This window comes from Saimiri boliviensis, chromosome 10 (assembly GCF_048565385.1).
Source record: "Saimiri boliviensis isolate mSaiBol1 chromosome 10, mSaiBol1.pri, whole genome shotgun sequence".
Lineage (NCBI taxonomy): Eukaryota > Metazoa > Chordata > Mammalia > Primates > Cebidae > Saimiri > Saimiri boliviensis.
The window spans coordinates 40,962,953-40,978,398 of NC_133458.1; the positions used below are offsets into that span (position 1 = coordinate 40,962,953).

The 15,446-nt window shown below is 33.0% G+C and overlaps 1 protein-coding gene across 5 annotated transcripts in view; it reads left to right on the top strand.

Moving 5' to 3' along the window:
* TFEC (transcription factor EC) overlaps positions 1 to 15,446 on the top strand; it is a 194,656-nt gene that overhangs the window by 157,570 nt on the left and 21,640 nt on the right. For 3 of the 5 annotated variants that reach the window (XM_074379177.1, XM_010343944.3, XM_003921065.4), the window contains one exon: positions 3,084 to 3,170. The exons of 1 other annotated variant lie outside the window; for it this stretch is intronic. In XM_074379177.1, the coding sequence (XP_074235278.1) occupies positions 3,084 to 3,170 (87 nt within the window). Of the gene's footprint in view, positions 1 to 3,083; positions 3,171 to 3,304; positions 9,282 to 15,446 lie in introns of those variants that run through there. One more of the 5 variants, XM_010343957.3, reaches the window with a different exon arrangement.

The window sequence follows — 15,446 nt, forward strand, 5'->3', positions numbered from 1 at the left end:
TGTTTTCCTTTGTCCTTGAATCTTACACTTTCTATGCCTATTATATCCATTTTTGTTTTTGTCAAGAAATTTGCTCTTTCTTTGTATTTTATAATCTTATTACTTTGAGAATCTTACTTGCTGGTTTGTAATTCTTATTTTGTCTGATTTATTAATTCTGTTTCGTCTGATACAAAATGGTGTGTTTGTTGTCTTTTTAAAATAACAAATGGATTCTTAGGTTTTTAATTATGTAGATACTTATAAGTTGTGAAGGTTTTAGCCTGGATTTTAGATTTTAACATCCATTCAGATAATGGAAAAACCGAAAATAGGGGAAAAAGTAGTCATGTAGGTAGATGATAGAAATGAGGGATAGTGGTGTTAAAGGCGAAGACATAGCTTCCAAAGGTGGGTGAACTTTCACAAGTAACAAAAAAAAAGTTTCTTTCTAAAATAAGGGAAGCTAAGCATGCTTTATTGTCAAAGTGAAAAATTAAAGAGACCATGTCATTTATGACGTAAGCTTCCAGAGAGAAAATAGATGAATGATTTATGTGTAATTTTTACTGAAGCCACTGCAAGTATCTAAAGGAAAAACACTTTGTTTAGCAATCTTCTCAGATCTTCTTCATATCTTTTCATTACAAGGTTTTTGCCCATTTAGTGGTAAAATATGAGTAAAATATCACAAAATAAAAATTCAAGTTTAATAACAATCAAGAATTCACTTAAAGAATTTCAGATACTGGACTAACCAAAAGAAACAAAGTATGCACATGTATTAACTTAAGATTCTTTAAAATCTCTCTATGGACAGGAATTTAACATCTGACCATGGCTGGAACTGCACCCTTCACTGTAGTACCCATGAATCCACGAACCACATGTGGCTATTTGAATTAAAAGTTAGTTCAAATTCAAAAACTTATTTTATTTTTATTTTTTGGAGGGGTCTCACTCTGTTGCCCAGGCTGGAGTGCAGCAGCATGATCTCTGCTCACTGTAGATTTTGGCTTCCTGGTTCAAATGATTCTCCCACCTCAGCCTTTGAAGTAGCTGAGACTACAGGTGTGCACCATCTTGCCTGGCTAATTTTTGCATTTTTTGGTAGAGACAAGGTTTCACCACATTGGCTAGGCTGATCTAGAACTCCTGATCTCAAGTGATCCACACGCCTCCCAAAGTGCTGGGATTACAGGTGTTAGCCACTGCACCTGACCAAATTCAATAACGTTTTAAAAAATTAAATGCAATTAAAATTTCAGTTTCTCAGTTACACTAGCCACATTTCATGTGTTTAGTAGTCATATGTAGTAAGTTATTATTGTTAATATATTGGTCATTTCAGATATAGGACATTCCCATCATTGCATAAATTTCTGTTGGATACCACAGGCCTTGAGAATTCTATGACATCAGTTTCTTGCATGCTTTTCTACTTCATCTGTAACCACTCTTGTCCTTGTGCAATCTGCTGTATTCCCATTAGTGCTCATTCTTTCTCAAACATGTTAAACTTGTTCCTACATTAGGTCTTTCTCATTCCCTTCCCAAGGACCACCTTTTCCCATGTTATTCTTATCTCTGTTCAAACATCAGTCAATCTTTCTCTGAAGTACTTTCTAAAATAACAACCATTTAATCAAGCTCTATTCTCTACCTGCTTTAATATTTTCAGCCCACTGTTTGTTATTAAGCTGTTTATGGGTCTGTTTCCTTAAGAATTTGAGCTGCATAAGAGTGAGAATTTCATGCTGTTGGCTATGGTAGCTCCAGTTCTAACCACAATATCTCACAATAAACATTGCTTGGTTAATATTTGTTAAGATATGAATAGTGTTCCATATATTTTGGAGCATCTTAGTAGAATTCTCTGAACACTTAATTCTGTTAAGTTCCTAGATATCTTGCTTTGAAGATAACATCAATAGAATTATGAGATATTTTTCCATATCTATCAGGGTATACTCTCAATTGTATCTGCATATATCATGGGAAATTCACAGTACTACAGTTAATTAAACATTCACAATATCTTTGATTTTATATCACATTTTAAAATTACATTAAATGGAATATGATGGAAGAGAAGAGAGCAAGGGCTAGAGCAGAGAGAGAGATAAAAAAGAGAGAAAGAAACAACCATTTTTTAAACACTTAAGCTTTTAAAACCTACCTCAGCTGAAGTACAGAAGGGGAGAAAAGTTTCTATTTTAGAAAATAATTGAGAAAGGAAATAGAAAGCCAATGAGGTTTGGATTATAGATCCAAATTTCTAGGATGTCAGTCCTTCAACCACCACTCACTCACTATATAATCTGGGACAGATCATTGAATTTTTTTTCTCTCAGTTTCCTTTTCTGTATAGTAGAGTACTCATTTCACAGGATTATTATAAATATTAAGTGAATGATGATGCAAAGCACTTAGAACAGTGCATGGTACTTCTAATGCACTATAAAAGTAATTTTTATTGTTACTATTTAAAATGTCCATGATTATTGTTGTTTTTGCTGCTGCTATTGCTGTTATCTATTATTATTGGTCTTTAGAGAAGGTAGAATGAAATGTTTCCATGTATTCTATATCTACAGGAATGTACTGGCAAATATTTAATGATGAATATTTAGAGATCCGCATGTAAGATGCAATCATGCAATCAGCACATTAAAAAAAAAAATAAAATTTGTGGAAGGTATTCTCTGTGCATATCAAGTATAGGGACTCTGTCTGCCTAGAGATATTTTATGATAACCACTCTATTTATGTGGATACTGATTTCCAAGAGGCTAGCTCAGGGTGCTTTGCCAACTTGTCAACTGTCAGCCTTTGGACAAAAGTGCAAGGAAAAGCAAGAAACCAAAGATCATCAGACCAAAGATTGTCAAGATTCCTGTATTTTGTATTCTAAAGTAGTCTGTGTTTATATACATACGTTATATTGAGGTTATATATATATATATATATATATATATATATATATTCAATTTAAATTGTCTAAAAAACTTTTAAAGATTGCTAGAATTTTTCTCTCTGATTTCAGACTGAAGCACAACTTTTATCATTATGTACAATATTCTAAATGTATTATATTTTGCTAGATGGAGGACGTTATTGAGGATATAATCGATATGGAATCAAGTTTTAAAGAGGAAGGAACAGACTCTCCTCTGCTAATGCAAAGAACAGTAAGTGCTTTCAGACCCAAGAAGGTCATTGAAACTGAAATGAATACACACTGATAATATATATATACATATATATATATATATATATATATATATATATATATATATATGTTTGATTAGCAAATGGTATTTTTTTCTGCACTTTGAAACAGACAAGATAAAGATGAATACTAGAAAATATTTATTGGTGCAGAAAAAAAGATTTCCTAATAGTTGAGGAAGAATATAGTGCTTGTACTAATCTCTCTCTTTCTCTCTCTCTCTCTGTCTCTCTCTCTCTCTCTCTCTCTGTGTGTGTGTGCGTGTGTGTGTGCATGTATGTATCTAATTCTATATACATGCATCTAACTATATATCTAATTTGCTAGCATTTTCTGTAAGGAATTTAATCTTTAGATTTTTTATTTTAAGCACAGCATATAATCAAACACCCTTAAAAGGTCATGACTACATTTTGACTATTTTCCCATGGCTAATATAGCTTTCAGATTCAGAGACTCTATACTTTTGTAGAAGAAAGAAAATATTACAAGAATGAAAAATATAAATTTACTTCTAAGCCAATAGCCAGAGGTTAAACTCAAATTGAAAAAGAAAGAACAGGCCTCACCCTCCTTTAAAGCATGTAGAAAGACTTCTGTGTTGAAATCGGTACAAATTCCTGGAATACTACTCAGTGAAGGAATAGTGTCTTATCTCCTATTTGCTTACTGTGTGCCTTCTGATTGTTCATTTATGAATCATAAAAATGTTATCTGTAAAGGCTGTATAAGCTCTTTTAACACATTTTGAAGGATTATTGTTGGTTTGTTTATGGTTTGCAATCTTTTAGAGAACAGAAGAAGAAAGAATCTCAAAGATTGCAACTAAATTGTTACTTTAAACATTTATTTTTTTAAAAAAGTGAATTCTGACTGTACTGAGTATTGTGGACTATTCATCAATAAGTCAATAGGCTAGACTACATTTTGATGGATGTTTTCAATTTAGGGTCTAGAAAAATTGGTGGTGGAGGCATCTTTTTTCTTTTCTGTATCAATTCTTGAGTAGGTTATCTAATGAGAGAAATGTCTCTCCTTTTCTCTACTATGCAGGACCTCCACAGAGTGCAAGTCAAATCACCAATATTAACTTTACCTGCTAAATATCAGATGAGGTTCAAAATCCGTTTTTTGTCGCAGGATTTTTTTTTCAGTTTTCACTTTTTTGAAGTATAGAATAATGATTCTACCTTTTTTCTCTTAAGATTTCAGGTAGTATAGTGACATAAAAACTGATTATCTAGATACATATGATATTAAGGCTAATATCTCCCTTTCTAATTTCACAGCATGAGGATACTATTTTCTTAACTAGTATTCAATTTCTGAGTTTAAGGAAGTAATATTAATTTCCTGCAAGCTTCTCTTCTTTGTACATGGTACTTACTTCATTGAAATTGTGTACTGATACATTCTCTGTCAAATTATTTACTTGTTCTGTAGAATCTGTGTAGAATGGCCTACTCAGTAAAACATTGGTGATGAATTCTGTTGGGAATATGCTTTTCATATACAGAATGTACTTTTAAATAGACGGATACTACTGGCCTAAGTGTATTCACATAAAGAAATGTCTGCTGTTGACCAACCAAAGATTATTGATAATTCTAGATCCACACATAAAACCAAGCAGTTCAATTAACCAAATATTCACTGAAAACTTATTCTATGTAAAGCATAATATTCACACAGTACGATACTGCAAGCTGAGTGAAGCATAATTCACATGTCAAGAGATGACAATATAATGGGGCAGCACAGTGAGTTGTGCCTGAGAGTCAGGGAGGGAAAGAATATGGAACTTGTGTCAAACTCGGTTCTAATCTAGAAATTAAGCAGATCACTTAACATGCCTTTTCTTTGGCATCTGTTTCTGTATTATGAGAATAATTAAAAATATTGGTGTCTGAAGGCTTTTTAAAATTGATATAGACTACATGTGTGCATTTTAAATGCTTGTCAGAGATTTGCTGTGAAGCTCAAACGAAGGAGAAACCATGCGAAAGTAAGAATTTTTGGAAGTCCTTTAGAAAGAGGTGATGTTTGAAATATAGTTATGAAGTACTGTATAGTTAAGATTTTAAGAGATAGACATGAAGGCAGAAAAGTAGCAAGTTAAGAGAACAACATAAGGCAAGAAGTGAGAAAAAAGAGAATGTACAAGAATAGCTGGTAGAATAGGGGTAGGAAATTCTGAAGGATTTTTATAGTTTATGTAGATAAAAGCAAAGACTTGTTAGATTCAGAAAAAGCTTTGAGTAAGTATATTAGCCAGTGAACTTTTGGTTGCAGGTGGTTAACCTGACTCATAAGGGGCTTAAGCATGAAAGGAATTTATTGGTTCATGCCATCTAAAAATCCCTAAGTAATATTGTATGTGGGCATCCCTTTGTAAATTTGTCTCTGTTTTCTTCTGTGCTGGCTTTATTCTCAGCCATTGAACAGACACTGTCATAGCCTATTCCCAGCCATGCATACACTTTTTTCTTGCTAACCTAGTTTTTTTCAGACATCCATTCCTTCACAAGAAAAAGGAAGTTTCTGATTAATTTAAACCAATTCTGGTGGCCCCATTTCCCTTGCCAGAGATTGTTTTAAGAATGGGCTTGTGCTGCAATTTTGGCAAGTTGAGCAGGATACCGAGAACTGCTTGGAAGTTTTCTTCAGTCTGTACTTTGAAGAGAGAAGGGTTTTTGCTTCTCTATGATGTTATAGGACAATATGATTTATGGGGCTGCTGTATCCTTTTTTTTTTTCTTTCTAACCAAAAGGTAGATAAAGTGAGGAAAAACAAAAGAAACAAAGGGAAAGAGAAAATCAACAGATACACGAAGAAATGTTGCTTATATGCCCCTGGAGAATTATTTTGCCTATGGATTTTATATTATGTAAGGATTTTTTTTCTTTATTTTATAACCTGATTATGCCAGGAGTTTCTGGTTCTCATAAACAAATGCATCCTAATGAAAATATTCAGTTAGGATGGAATACCTAAGAAAAAATCTTTTTCTTCTTAGTTCCAGTTAACACTCTGGGATAAAACAGCAACTTCTGTCACGTATCTATTTCTAAGCCAGTGTCTCTGGGTCTTGGGCCCATGCTAGCACTGTGGCTTGAGCAGCCCTCCACAACACATTGTCCAGACTAAGAGTGAGAACCAAGAAAGTAGTAGTTGTTACCCAAGCAAAGGTGAATAGATTCTAGTCAGGCTAAATCAACAGATGTTTATTACAGTAGGCTTCAAAAATGAGAATATTTATCAATAAGTATTATTATGTTTACCTACTATGTGACAAGGGTTGTCTGTGTTAGTCCATTTTGCATTTCTATAAAGGAATACCTGAGGCTGGGTACTTTATAAAGAAAAGGGGATTATGTGGCTCATGACTCTGCAGACTGTATACAGGAAGCCTTACCCCAGCATCTACTTCTGGCGAGGGCCTCAGGAAGCTTCGGTCGGTTGTGGTATAAAGGAAGAAGAGCCAGAGTATCATGTGGTGAGAGAGGGAGTAAGAGAGAGGGGAGAAGTTGCCACGCTCTTTTAAATAATCAGCTAGCATGTGAATGATAGTCCTAGCTCATTATCTAAAGCCAGCCCTACCACTTGTATCTGGGATCCCTTCCAAAGGACTTGATTTTTTTCTAAATCTCTCCTCCTCCTGGATCATCAGTGTATGCTGATCTACTGGATTATAAATATCAGCATTTATCAGCCTTAATAACACTCACTAAAAGCAAACCAAACCAAACAGCTTCCTTTGAACGCATTTCCTCTCTGGCTACCAGGCTATTTCATGACTCCTTTACACACACACACAAACCTCACTGCCCACATTTTCTCCCTGCCTCCACTTCCTTCCCTCTCATTCTCTCATCTCCAGTAGAGATTTGTCCTCTGCAGGGCTCTGGAAAACAATCAGTGCAAAATCCAATAGCAAATTCTCCATTCTTACTTGACTTTGTGTCTCAGTGGGATTTGACATGGTTGACCACTTCCTTCTTGAAGAGCTATCTGGGATTCTGTGGATTCTCTGATTTTTCACTCATTCTACTGGTTCTTTTTCCTCTAAGAGATGCCTAAGTTCTAGAGTGTCCCAAGGCTCAGTCTTCAATCCTCTTTTCTCATATATCAGTACACATCCTATAGGTAACATCAACACATCTCTAACCTAGATCATTCCCCTATATGCCAGACTCATATATTCTACTGCTTACTTGATTATCTTTTGTGGTTCTAACAGACATCTTAAATTTAACATAGCTGAAAAGAAGTCCTCCCTCCCAAATCTGCTTTTAGTTTATGTGAAACAAGCAAACACAAACAGCCATTCTTTGCTTTTCTCTCTCTCTTACTCCCGTACCCACATCTATCAGGATATCTTTGTAATCCACAATTTCCAGAATCTCACAGCTTCCTATCATGTCCTCTTGTAAAACACATTCTGTGATCTCTCACTACTGCCACAGGCCCTGACCTATCTTCCCTGCTACTTTTTGTTCCCTTACAGCTGTTCTTCACAGAGCAGCCAGAAGAATCTTCCGAAAGCAATAATCCTGTTTCTCCTTGCTTAACATTTTATTAACTTTCTGAAACACTCAGAATATAATCCAGACACTTTATTGTAGTCAGCACTTCCCTTTCACTTCAGGGTCCGGGTTCAATGGCACCCTTTCTCCTCCTTAAACATGACAGGAATATTATCATCTTAACACCATTGCACTTCCTTTTCTTAGTTTGGAATGCTTTCATCTCAAAACTTTGCATGGTTACCTCTTAATGATTCAGATCGTTAGTCAATGTCAGCTTGTCAAAGGGGCCTACCACTATTACCCTAACTGTAAGACCCTACCCCATGACTCCTCAAATCAATGTCTTATTTTATTTATCCTCTGACTTATGAATAGTGTAACACAAGTGATCTTATTTATTACTGCATTTACCTATTTAATCTGTGCTTCCAACTGTAGAATGCAAAGTCCTTGAAGACAGGGATTTCGTCTGTCTCATTTACTGCTATGTCTCTGGAGCCTAGAACAGTAGCCTGTTTTGTTGTTGTTGTTGTTGTTGTTGTTGTTGTCAGTACCCAGCACAGTGACTAACACATCATAGGTGCTCAGCAAATGCATGTTAAATAAATGACTAACATTCACACATAGGATTGAAATAATTGTTTTCATTATGATTCGTATTCAGGAATACTTTTAACTGACTAAAAGCAGAAGCAAAAGGATAAAGACAGCAATAATAATAGCTACCATGCATGGGTTACTTACTAGGTGACAAGAATTACGCAAAATACTTTTTTGTGAAAATTACATTTAACTTCACAACAAACCTATGAGATAGAGACTGTTACTGCCTATTAAAATTTTATAAATGAGGAAAGAAGCTTAGAGAAGTTCAGTAGCTTGCCCAAGTTCATATAGTTAATGAATGCCAAAGTAGGGGCTTGAATTCAGCACTGCATGAAACCAATGTAACTATCCTACCCACTCTGCTGTGCCAGCTGTTTCAGGAAAGTAGCTATTTCATAGAACTATAGAATCCTGTGATTTGAAGGGACCTGAGATAGATCTGATCAGCATCTACACTCCAGCTGAATGATTGTTTATCCTCTGAGTTTATACGTGTGTTTTATTTCCACCCATTGGTCTCGGTTTCACCCCTTTCTTTCAGAGACGTGGTTGTGCATAGTAACTCATTTCTTTTAACATATATAGGTATTTTTCAATCAAGTGTCTGTAAATGCTGGTGGCATTTGGCAATCTAAGTAAACTGTTATAGTTCAAGATCATTCCAGAGACGAGGAGTGAGTAAATATTAACAACCCCCTGTGCTTGGTTGGAACTTGAAAGGACTGCATAACATCCGTGAGCAAGTTTTTGTCAATTACAATCTAGACCAGATTAGTCTTAAAGTCCAAAGAAGAACCAAAGTTCACTTGAGTGTAGAAGTTTCTGCACAGTTCTCTTGGTTATTGTTTGCAAGTTTAAGGAAAAGAAAATGATGAAGGAGAAAGACAAAACCATTGCTATTGTGAAGGTTATAGACACTTCAAAGTTAAAACTGGTGAGCAAGTATATTTTGGAATTCTTTCAGGGTTTGGAGATGAAAGCATATTAAATACTGAATTGAAACTTTATAAACTTATAGTCAATTTAAAAAGGTATGTAAAATTGAGCTTTGAAATGCATAAAATACATTCTGCTGTATCGACAAGCGTGTTTACTTACAAGATTGCTTTTAGTGCTCTGGACTATAGTAAAAAATTATAATAGTATATTTAGCAAAAAATATTACAACTAAAGTAATGTTTATTACTACTTTTTTTATCAAAAATATGAAGGTTTCACACTAATTGTTGCAGTTTTAACATTAATAATTGTTTTTATTTATTACTAAATAGATCATATGTATATATGTATGTATGGTACAAAAGTATTTATAAATTATCATTCTTTGTTTTGTATTTTATCTTTCTATTATTGTATATAGTCACATATTATATTTCCAGAAAATCTCTTACTATATGTACAAATCAGGTCATCAAGGGCAAGGGATCTCCTACTCCAGCTCAACACATTATATTTACTCAGGTCATAATAGGACAAAAATAATAACAATAATAACACAGTGGGATTTCTCTATTCACTGTATGTTAATATTTAAACTGTATACTTCTGCTTTGGTAGCAAAGAAAACAAATCTAGAGAAATATTAATGGTGTGTGTCCTGAAACTATAAAGACTTTGCTTACTGCATCTAAATGAACAAACAACCAAAGAGAAAGACAATAATCTTTCAAATGCCAAGTTTTTGCATGCATTGTGCACTCTATGCTCCCCTACATTGATTCTCTTTATACCTGAAGTTTGTTTTCCTTTCATGTCTGCAGTTATCCTATCTACTCTTTTACCGTTTTAGGGTCACTATGAATGTTTTCACAAGAAACACAATATAGGATCCAAACAAACAACTGAAAACATTTCCTCAGTTTCCCTTGACACTCACATTAAATATGTGTTAGTGCACACGCATATACATGTAAGGTTTTGTTTTTTTCCTTTGTTATCTCTACTAAGAAATTATCTGGAAATATGTAACTACATATAAGTCTATTTTACATTTTTGTATTTATAATAAAATTATCGAGGACATTATATATGTATACGTATATACACATCTATGCAGAAAATTCTTAGCTTTGCACAAATAATCTATTTTTAGGATCATGGTAAATATATATTATAATGCCTTTTCTCTTGCTGAGTGAATAAAAATGAAGAACGATAACACAATTAATTTAAATTCAATTAGAAAATGTATTGCAAGTTTAGCCCCATATTATCTGAGTGAAAGGAAAAATAAACTAGGCTGGCCTGAGGAAGAGTGCTGGAGAGGGCTTACTCTAAGTTGAGCCTTAGATGTGGATGCTTGCTGAAGGAGTGGGGCAGTGATAGTGCAGAAAACAGCAGTGGAAAAATATAAAACTGAGAAGAATTAAATCCAATGCCTTGTAACGTTGCTGAGTTACATTTAAGAATAAAAGTTTTAAAGGCAAGGGCCCTTCTACTTATAGAGTGGATTTCTGGGTTTGAATCCAAGCTCTCTATTTCTTTATAAAGTTATATGATCATGAAATAATGATTTCATTTCTTAGAGCTTTAATTATTTTATGTTTAAAATGGCAATTATAATACTTCCTAGAGTTGTTATAAAGATTACTTGAGATTAAATTATTATTATGAAACTTACTTGGTTTAATACCTAATACATAATAAATACTCAACTATGACATAGTACATATATTAAGATCACGCTTGTATTTTATTATCTTCTTTAACAAAATTCCCCATATATAAATTCACAGATTCCTTGCAGTAACATTCTTCCTTCTCACACCCTCCCACTGGAGTTTGAAGTCTATTGTTGAGAGCCATGGGCACAGTATGTGTGTATGTGGCATTAAGAAATATTTCATCTTGAGAATAGTGGAAAATAACGTCAACTAGAGAAAGTGGGACCATACAGCGAAATTTTGAAAACTACACACAAGATTTGGGCTTAATACGAGTTAAGGCAGAAAGATTTTAAATTTCAGAGTTTTTGACTGGGAGAGAGCAGAAGGGGAAGTTGTATTTTTAAACTATGAGTTAGTCTGGGAGGGGTGGTGGTAGTTAATTGAGAGAGATGAAGAAATACTAGTGGCAGGGAACATAATTTAGGCTTAGAGCTCTGAGGATCTTGAAATATGAGAATAAGGAAGAGTATTCAAACGGAGAAATAGCTTTTGGAAAAAGTCATAACTGAGTGATAGATCAGATCTAAAATATGGATAGGGAAGAGGCCAAAATAGTAGAAAAAGTGTATGTGGAATTCAGTCAGATTATTTATGTTGTCCTATATTTGTGCTAATAAGAATAAATTGATATGTAAACATTTTCAGAAGTTATTTAGATGTTTCTACAATAATTTTGGACCCAGATTTTATTTTCTTATTGGATAGTGCTGATTTTAAACAAAGACAAACCTGCATTTTTCTAGGGTTGTGAAAATATGTATTTTCTCAATGCACTAAATTTGAATAAAAGTTTCACTGTCTTTCCTTCCAGACTTAAAATTGCAATTTGGAGACATTAGCAACTTTAACTAAAAAAAAAATATATCATTTTGATAACATATGAGACAAATGTACACGATTCCTTATCCTAACAGTAAACAAATGTGTAGTGGAAACTTTGATCCTTAAGAATTCCATTTAGAGAATAAGGAGATATATGGTAAATAGCATTTCATAATTTTGTTTGAAATTAGATACAGGGAAACACTAATCACTCTACATGCAATCAAATTAGGATATTAAGAGTAACAAATTTGATGAACAGGATCAGCACATGTAAGCCTGAAGAGGTAGGAAAACTTCCCTTTAGGAAACTATTACTGTGGTAGAGTTTTTGTAGGTAAGAAATATTGTATCAAACTATTTACTGGTCTATCCAAAAAAGTTGATGAAACATACACCTTATGGGTAGAATTACTTTCATATCAACATTAATTAATACTTAATTAATTTAAAACTATATAGAAAACTCCAGTTAGGCATTTAAAAAGAAAATCTGGCAGCATTGTGAAATTGTTATTGTCATTTCTACTGTTGTTACCACACTCAACAGCACTGACCTTGTCTGTTCTTTCTCCTTTGCTGGTCTACCATGCATTGGGCTAAGAAAACATGGTTAACTTGTTTCTATCTTAGTTGTTTTTAACTTTGTATATATAAAGTATATCAAGCTGTGTGTGACATTTTGTAACTTACGTGTTTTCTTTTAATGCTATATTCTACATGAAGAGATAGACTGATACTGTAAAAATATCACTTTTCTTCTCTTACCTTGTTACTTTGGCTAGAATTTTAAAAACAAAGGTGAACCAAAAGGAATGATTTTGAAAGGAGTAATTATAATATTTTATCAATTATGATGTTTGCCTTAAAGTTTCAGACATATTACTTGTCAAATTACCAAAATTCTATTCCTAGAAACTGAGTTTTATAACAAATGGGATTAACTTTTATCAAATGATTTTTCTCAATTTATTGAGATGGTCATAGATTATTTTTCTCTTTTAAAATATAAAATACACATATGGGAAACCAAACTTGATGGTAGCAAACTATATTATTTATAGTCTCTTGAATTCAAAGTGCTTATGGTATTTTGCTAAATACTTGTAATCATGAGTGAAATGAGCCTACAATTTTTCCTCCTCTAATGTCTTTGTATAATTTTGGTGTCAATGAATTGGGACATATTCCCAATTGACTTTAAAGTTGTTTGGAAGCATTTTTACAAAATGACATGATATATTTCACTAAAATATGATACTTTTCCCCATAAAATTATCTGGTACAGATATTTTCTTGTGAAGTATGTTTAAAGTTTGTTTTGATTCTTTAGTAATCATAATATGATTACAGCTATTAATTACTTCTTCACTCAGTAATTATATTTATTTTAAGTATATATTTATAAGTGATATTTTTCTTGAAAATTTTGCATTTTGTCTAAGCATTTACAATCATTAGTAAATTTTGTCAACTGTGAACATAGATCATTTCACTTATTCCTTTCCAATATGGGTAATTTTTGTTACTTTTTCTTGCCAAATTATTCTGGCTAAAATTTACAAAACTATGTCAATTAGAAGTAGTGAAGATAAGCATCCTTGTTTGGTTCCCTATTGGTAGTATATCCTATTATCTTTTTATATTGGAGGAAAATATATATAACATAAAATTTATCATTTTAACCATTTTAAGTGTCCAATTCAAAGGCATTGAGTACCTTCATAATGTGCAACTATCACCACTATTTCCTAAACTTTATCATTATCCCAAGAAAAAACTCTGTACCCATTAAGAAATAACTCCTCTTATCTCTGTGTTTCCAGCACCTAGTAACCTTTGGTCCACAGTCTCTATGAATCTCACTATTCTAGGTACCTTATATAAGTAAAAAAACACAATATTTATCCTGTTGCATTTGGCTTATTTCACTTAGCATATTTTTTTCAAGCTTGAGTAATATTCCATTACATGTATACACCACATTTTATTTATTTGTTCATCTGTTGATGGACATTTGACTATTGTAAATAATGCTAATATGGACACTGTTGTACAATGATCTGTTTAAGTCCCTGCTTTCAATTCTTTGGGATACACACTTAGAAGTGAAATTACTGGATCATATGCTAATTCTATGTTTAACTTTTGAGAAAACTCCATACTGCTTTCCACAATGGCTACACATTTCACATTCCCACCAGCACTCCTCAGTTATTATTTAGATATTAGCCATCCTAACAAGTCTGCGGTATTACACTGTAGCTTTGATTTGCATTTCTCTAATGACTAGTGATGTTGGGCGTCTTTTCATGTGCTTATTGGCCATTTGCATACATATATTTATTGGAGAAATGTCTATTCGAGTGTTTTGCTCATTTAAAAAATGGATTGTTAGTTTTTGTTGTTGACTTAAAGATTTATTTTTATGTATATATTCTCGATATTAATCTCTTAAGAGATATGTGATTTGCTTGTAGCTTCTCCTATTGCGTGGGTTGTCTTTTCACACTCCTCATGGTGTCTTCTGTTGTACAAAAGTTTTAAATTTTGATGATGTCCAGTTATCTATTTTTTCCTTTGTTGCATGTGATTTTGTTAACATTTCCTCAAATCATGATCAAATCCAGTATCATGAAGCTTTTATCCTATGCTTTCTTCTAAGAATGTTATAGTTTTTTAACTTATGTTTATATCTTTGATTCATTTTGAGTTAATTTTTGTATATGGTGTTAGGTAAACATCTAATTTCATTCTTTTGCATGATAATAGCCAGTTTTCCCAACACTTTTTGTTGAAAATAATTCCTTTCCTCACTGAATGGCTTTGGCGACTTTGTCAAAAATTATTTGACCATAAATTACAGTTTATTTCTGGACTTGCTGTTATACTCCCTAGGTCTATATATCTTATTGCCAGACTCACACTGGCATAGATTTACATTACTGCAGCTTTATAATAGGTTTTGAAATCTAGAAATTTGAGTCCTCCAACTTTTTTCTTTCTCAAGATTGTTTTGATTATGCGGGGTCTCTTGAGATTCCATGGGAATTTAAAATGCATTTTTTCTATTTCTTTAAAAAATGCTGTTGGAATTTGATAAAAATTGTATTGAGTTATAGGCTGCTTTAGATAATGTTGTCATGTTAACAGTATTATTTCTTTCCATCCAGTAACACAAAATGCCTTTCCGCTTATTTATGATTTCATTCATTTCATTCAGCAGTATATTTTAGTTTTCAGTGTATAAGTCTTTTGCTTCTTAGGTTTATTCCTAAGTATTTCTTTCCTTTTGATGCTATTTAATTGGAATAGTTTTCTTAATTTCTTTTTCAGTTTGTTCATGGTTCATGTGTAGAAATGCAATTGATTTTTGAGCTAATAATTGAATTCAGTTAAGTTGTAGTACAGAAAATCAGCACAGTTTGATTATGTGTGTGTGTGTGTGTGTGTGTGCATCTGTGTGTCTGTGTGTGTGTGTGTGTGTGTGTGTATGTGTGTGTGCATGAGTAGGTATAGAATCTTAGGGAGGGTTTTCTTAACATAAGATCATGTCAACAGTTAACAGATCATTTCACTTATTCCTTTCCAATATGGATAACATTTGTTAC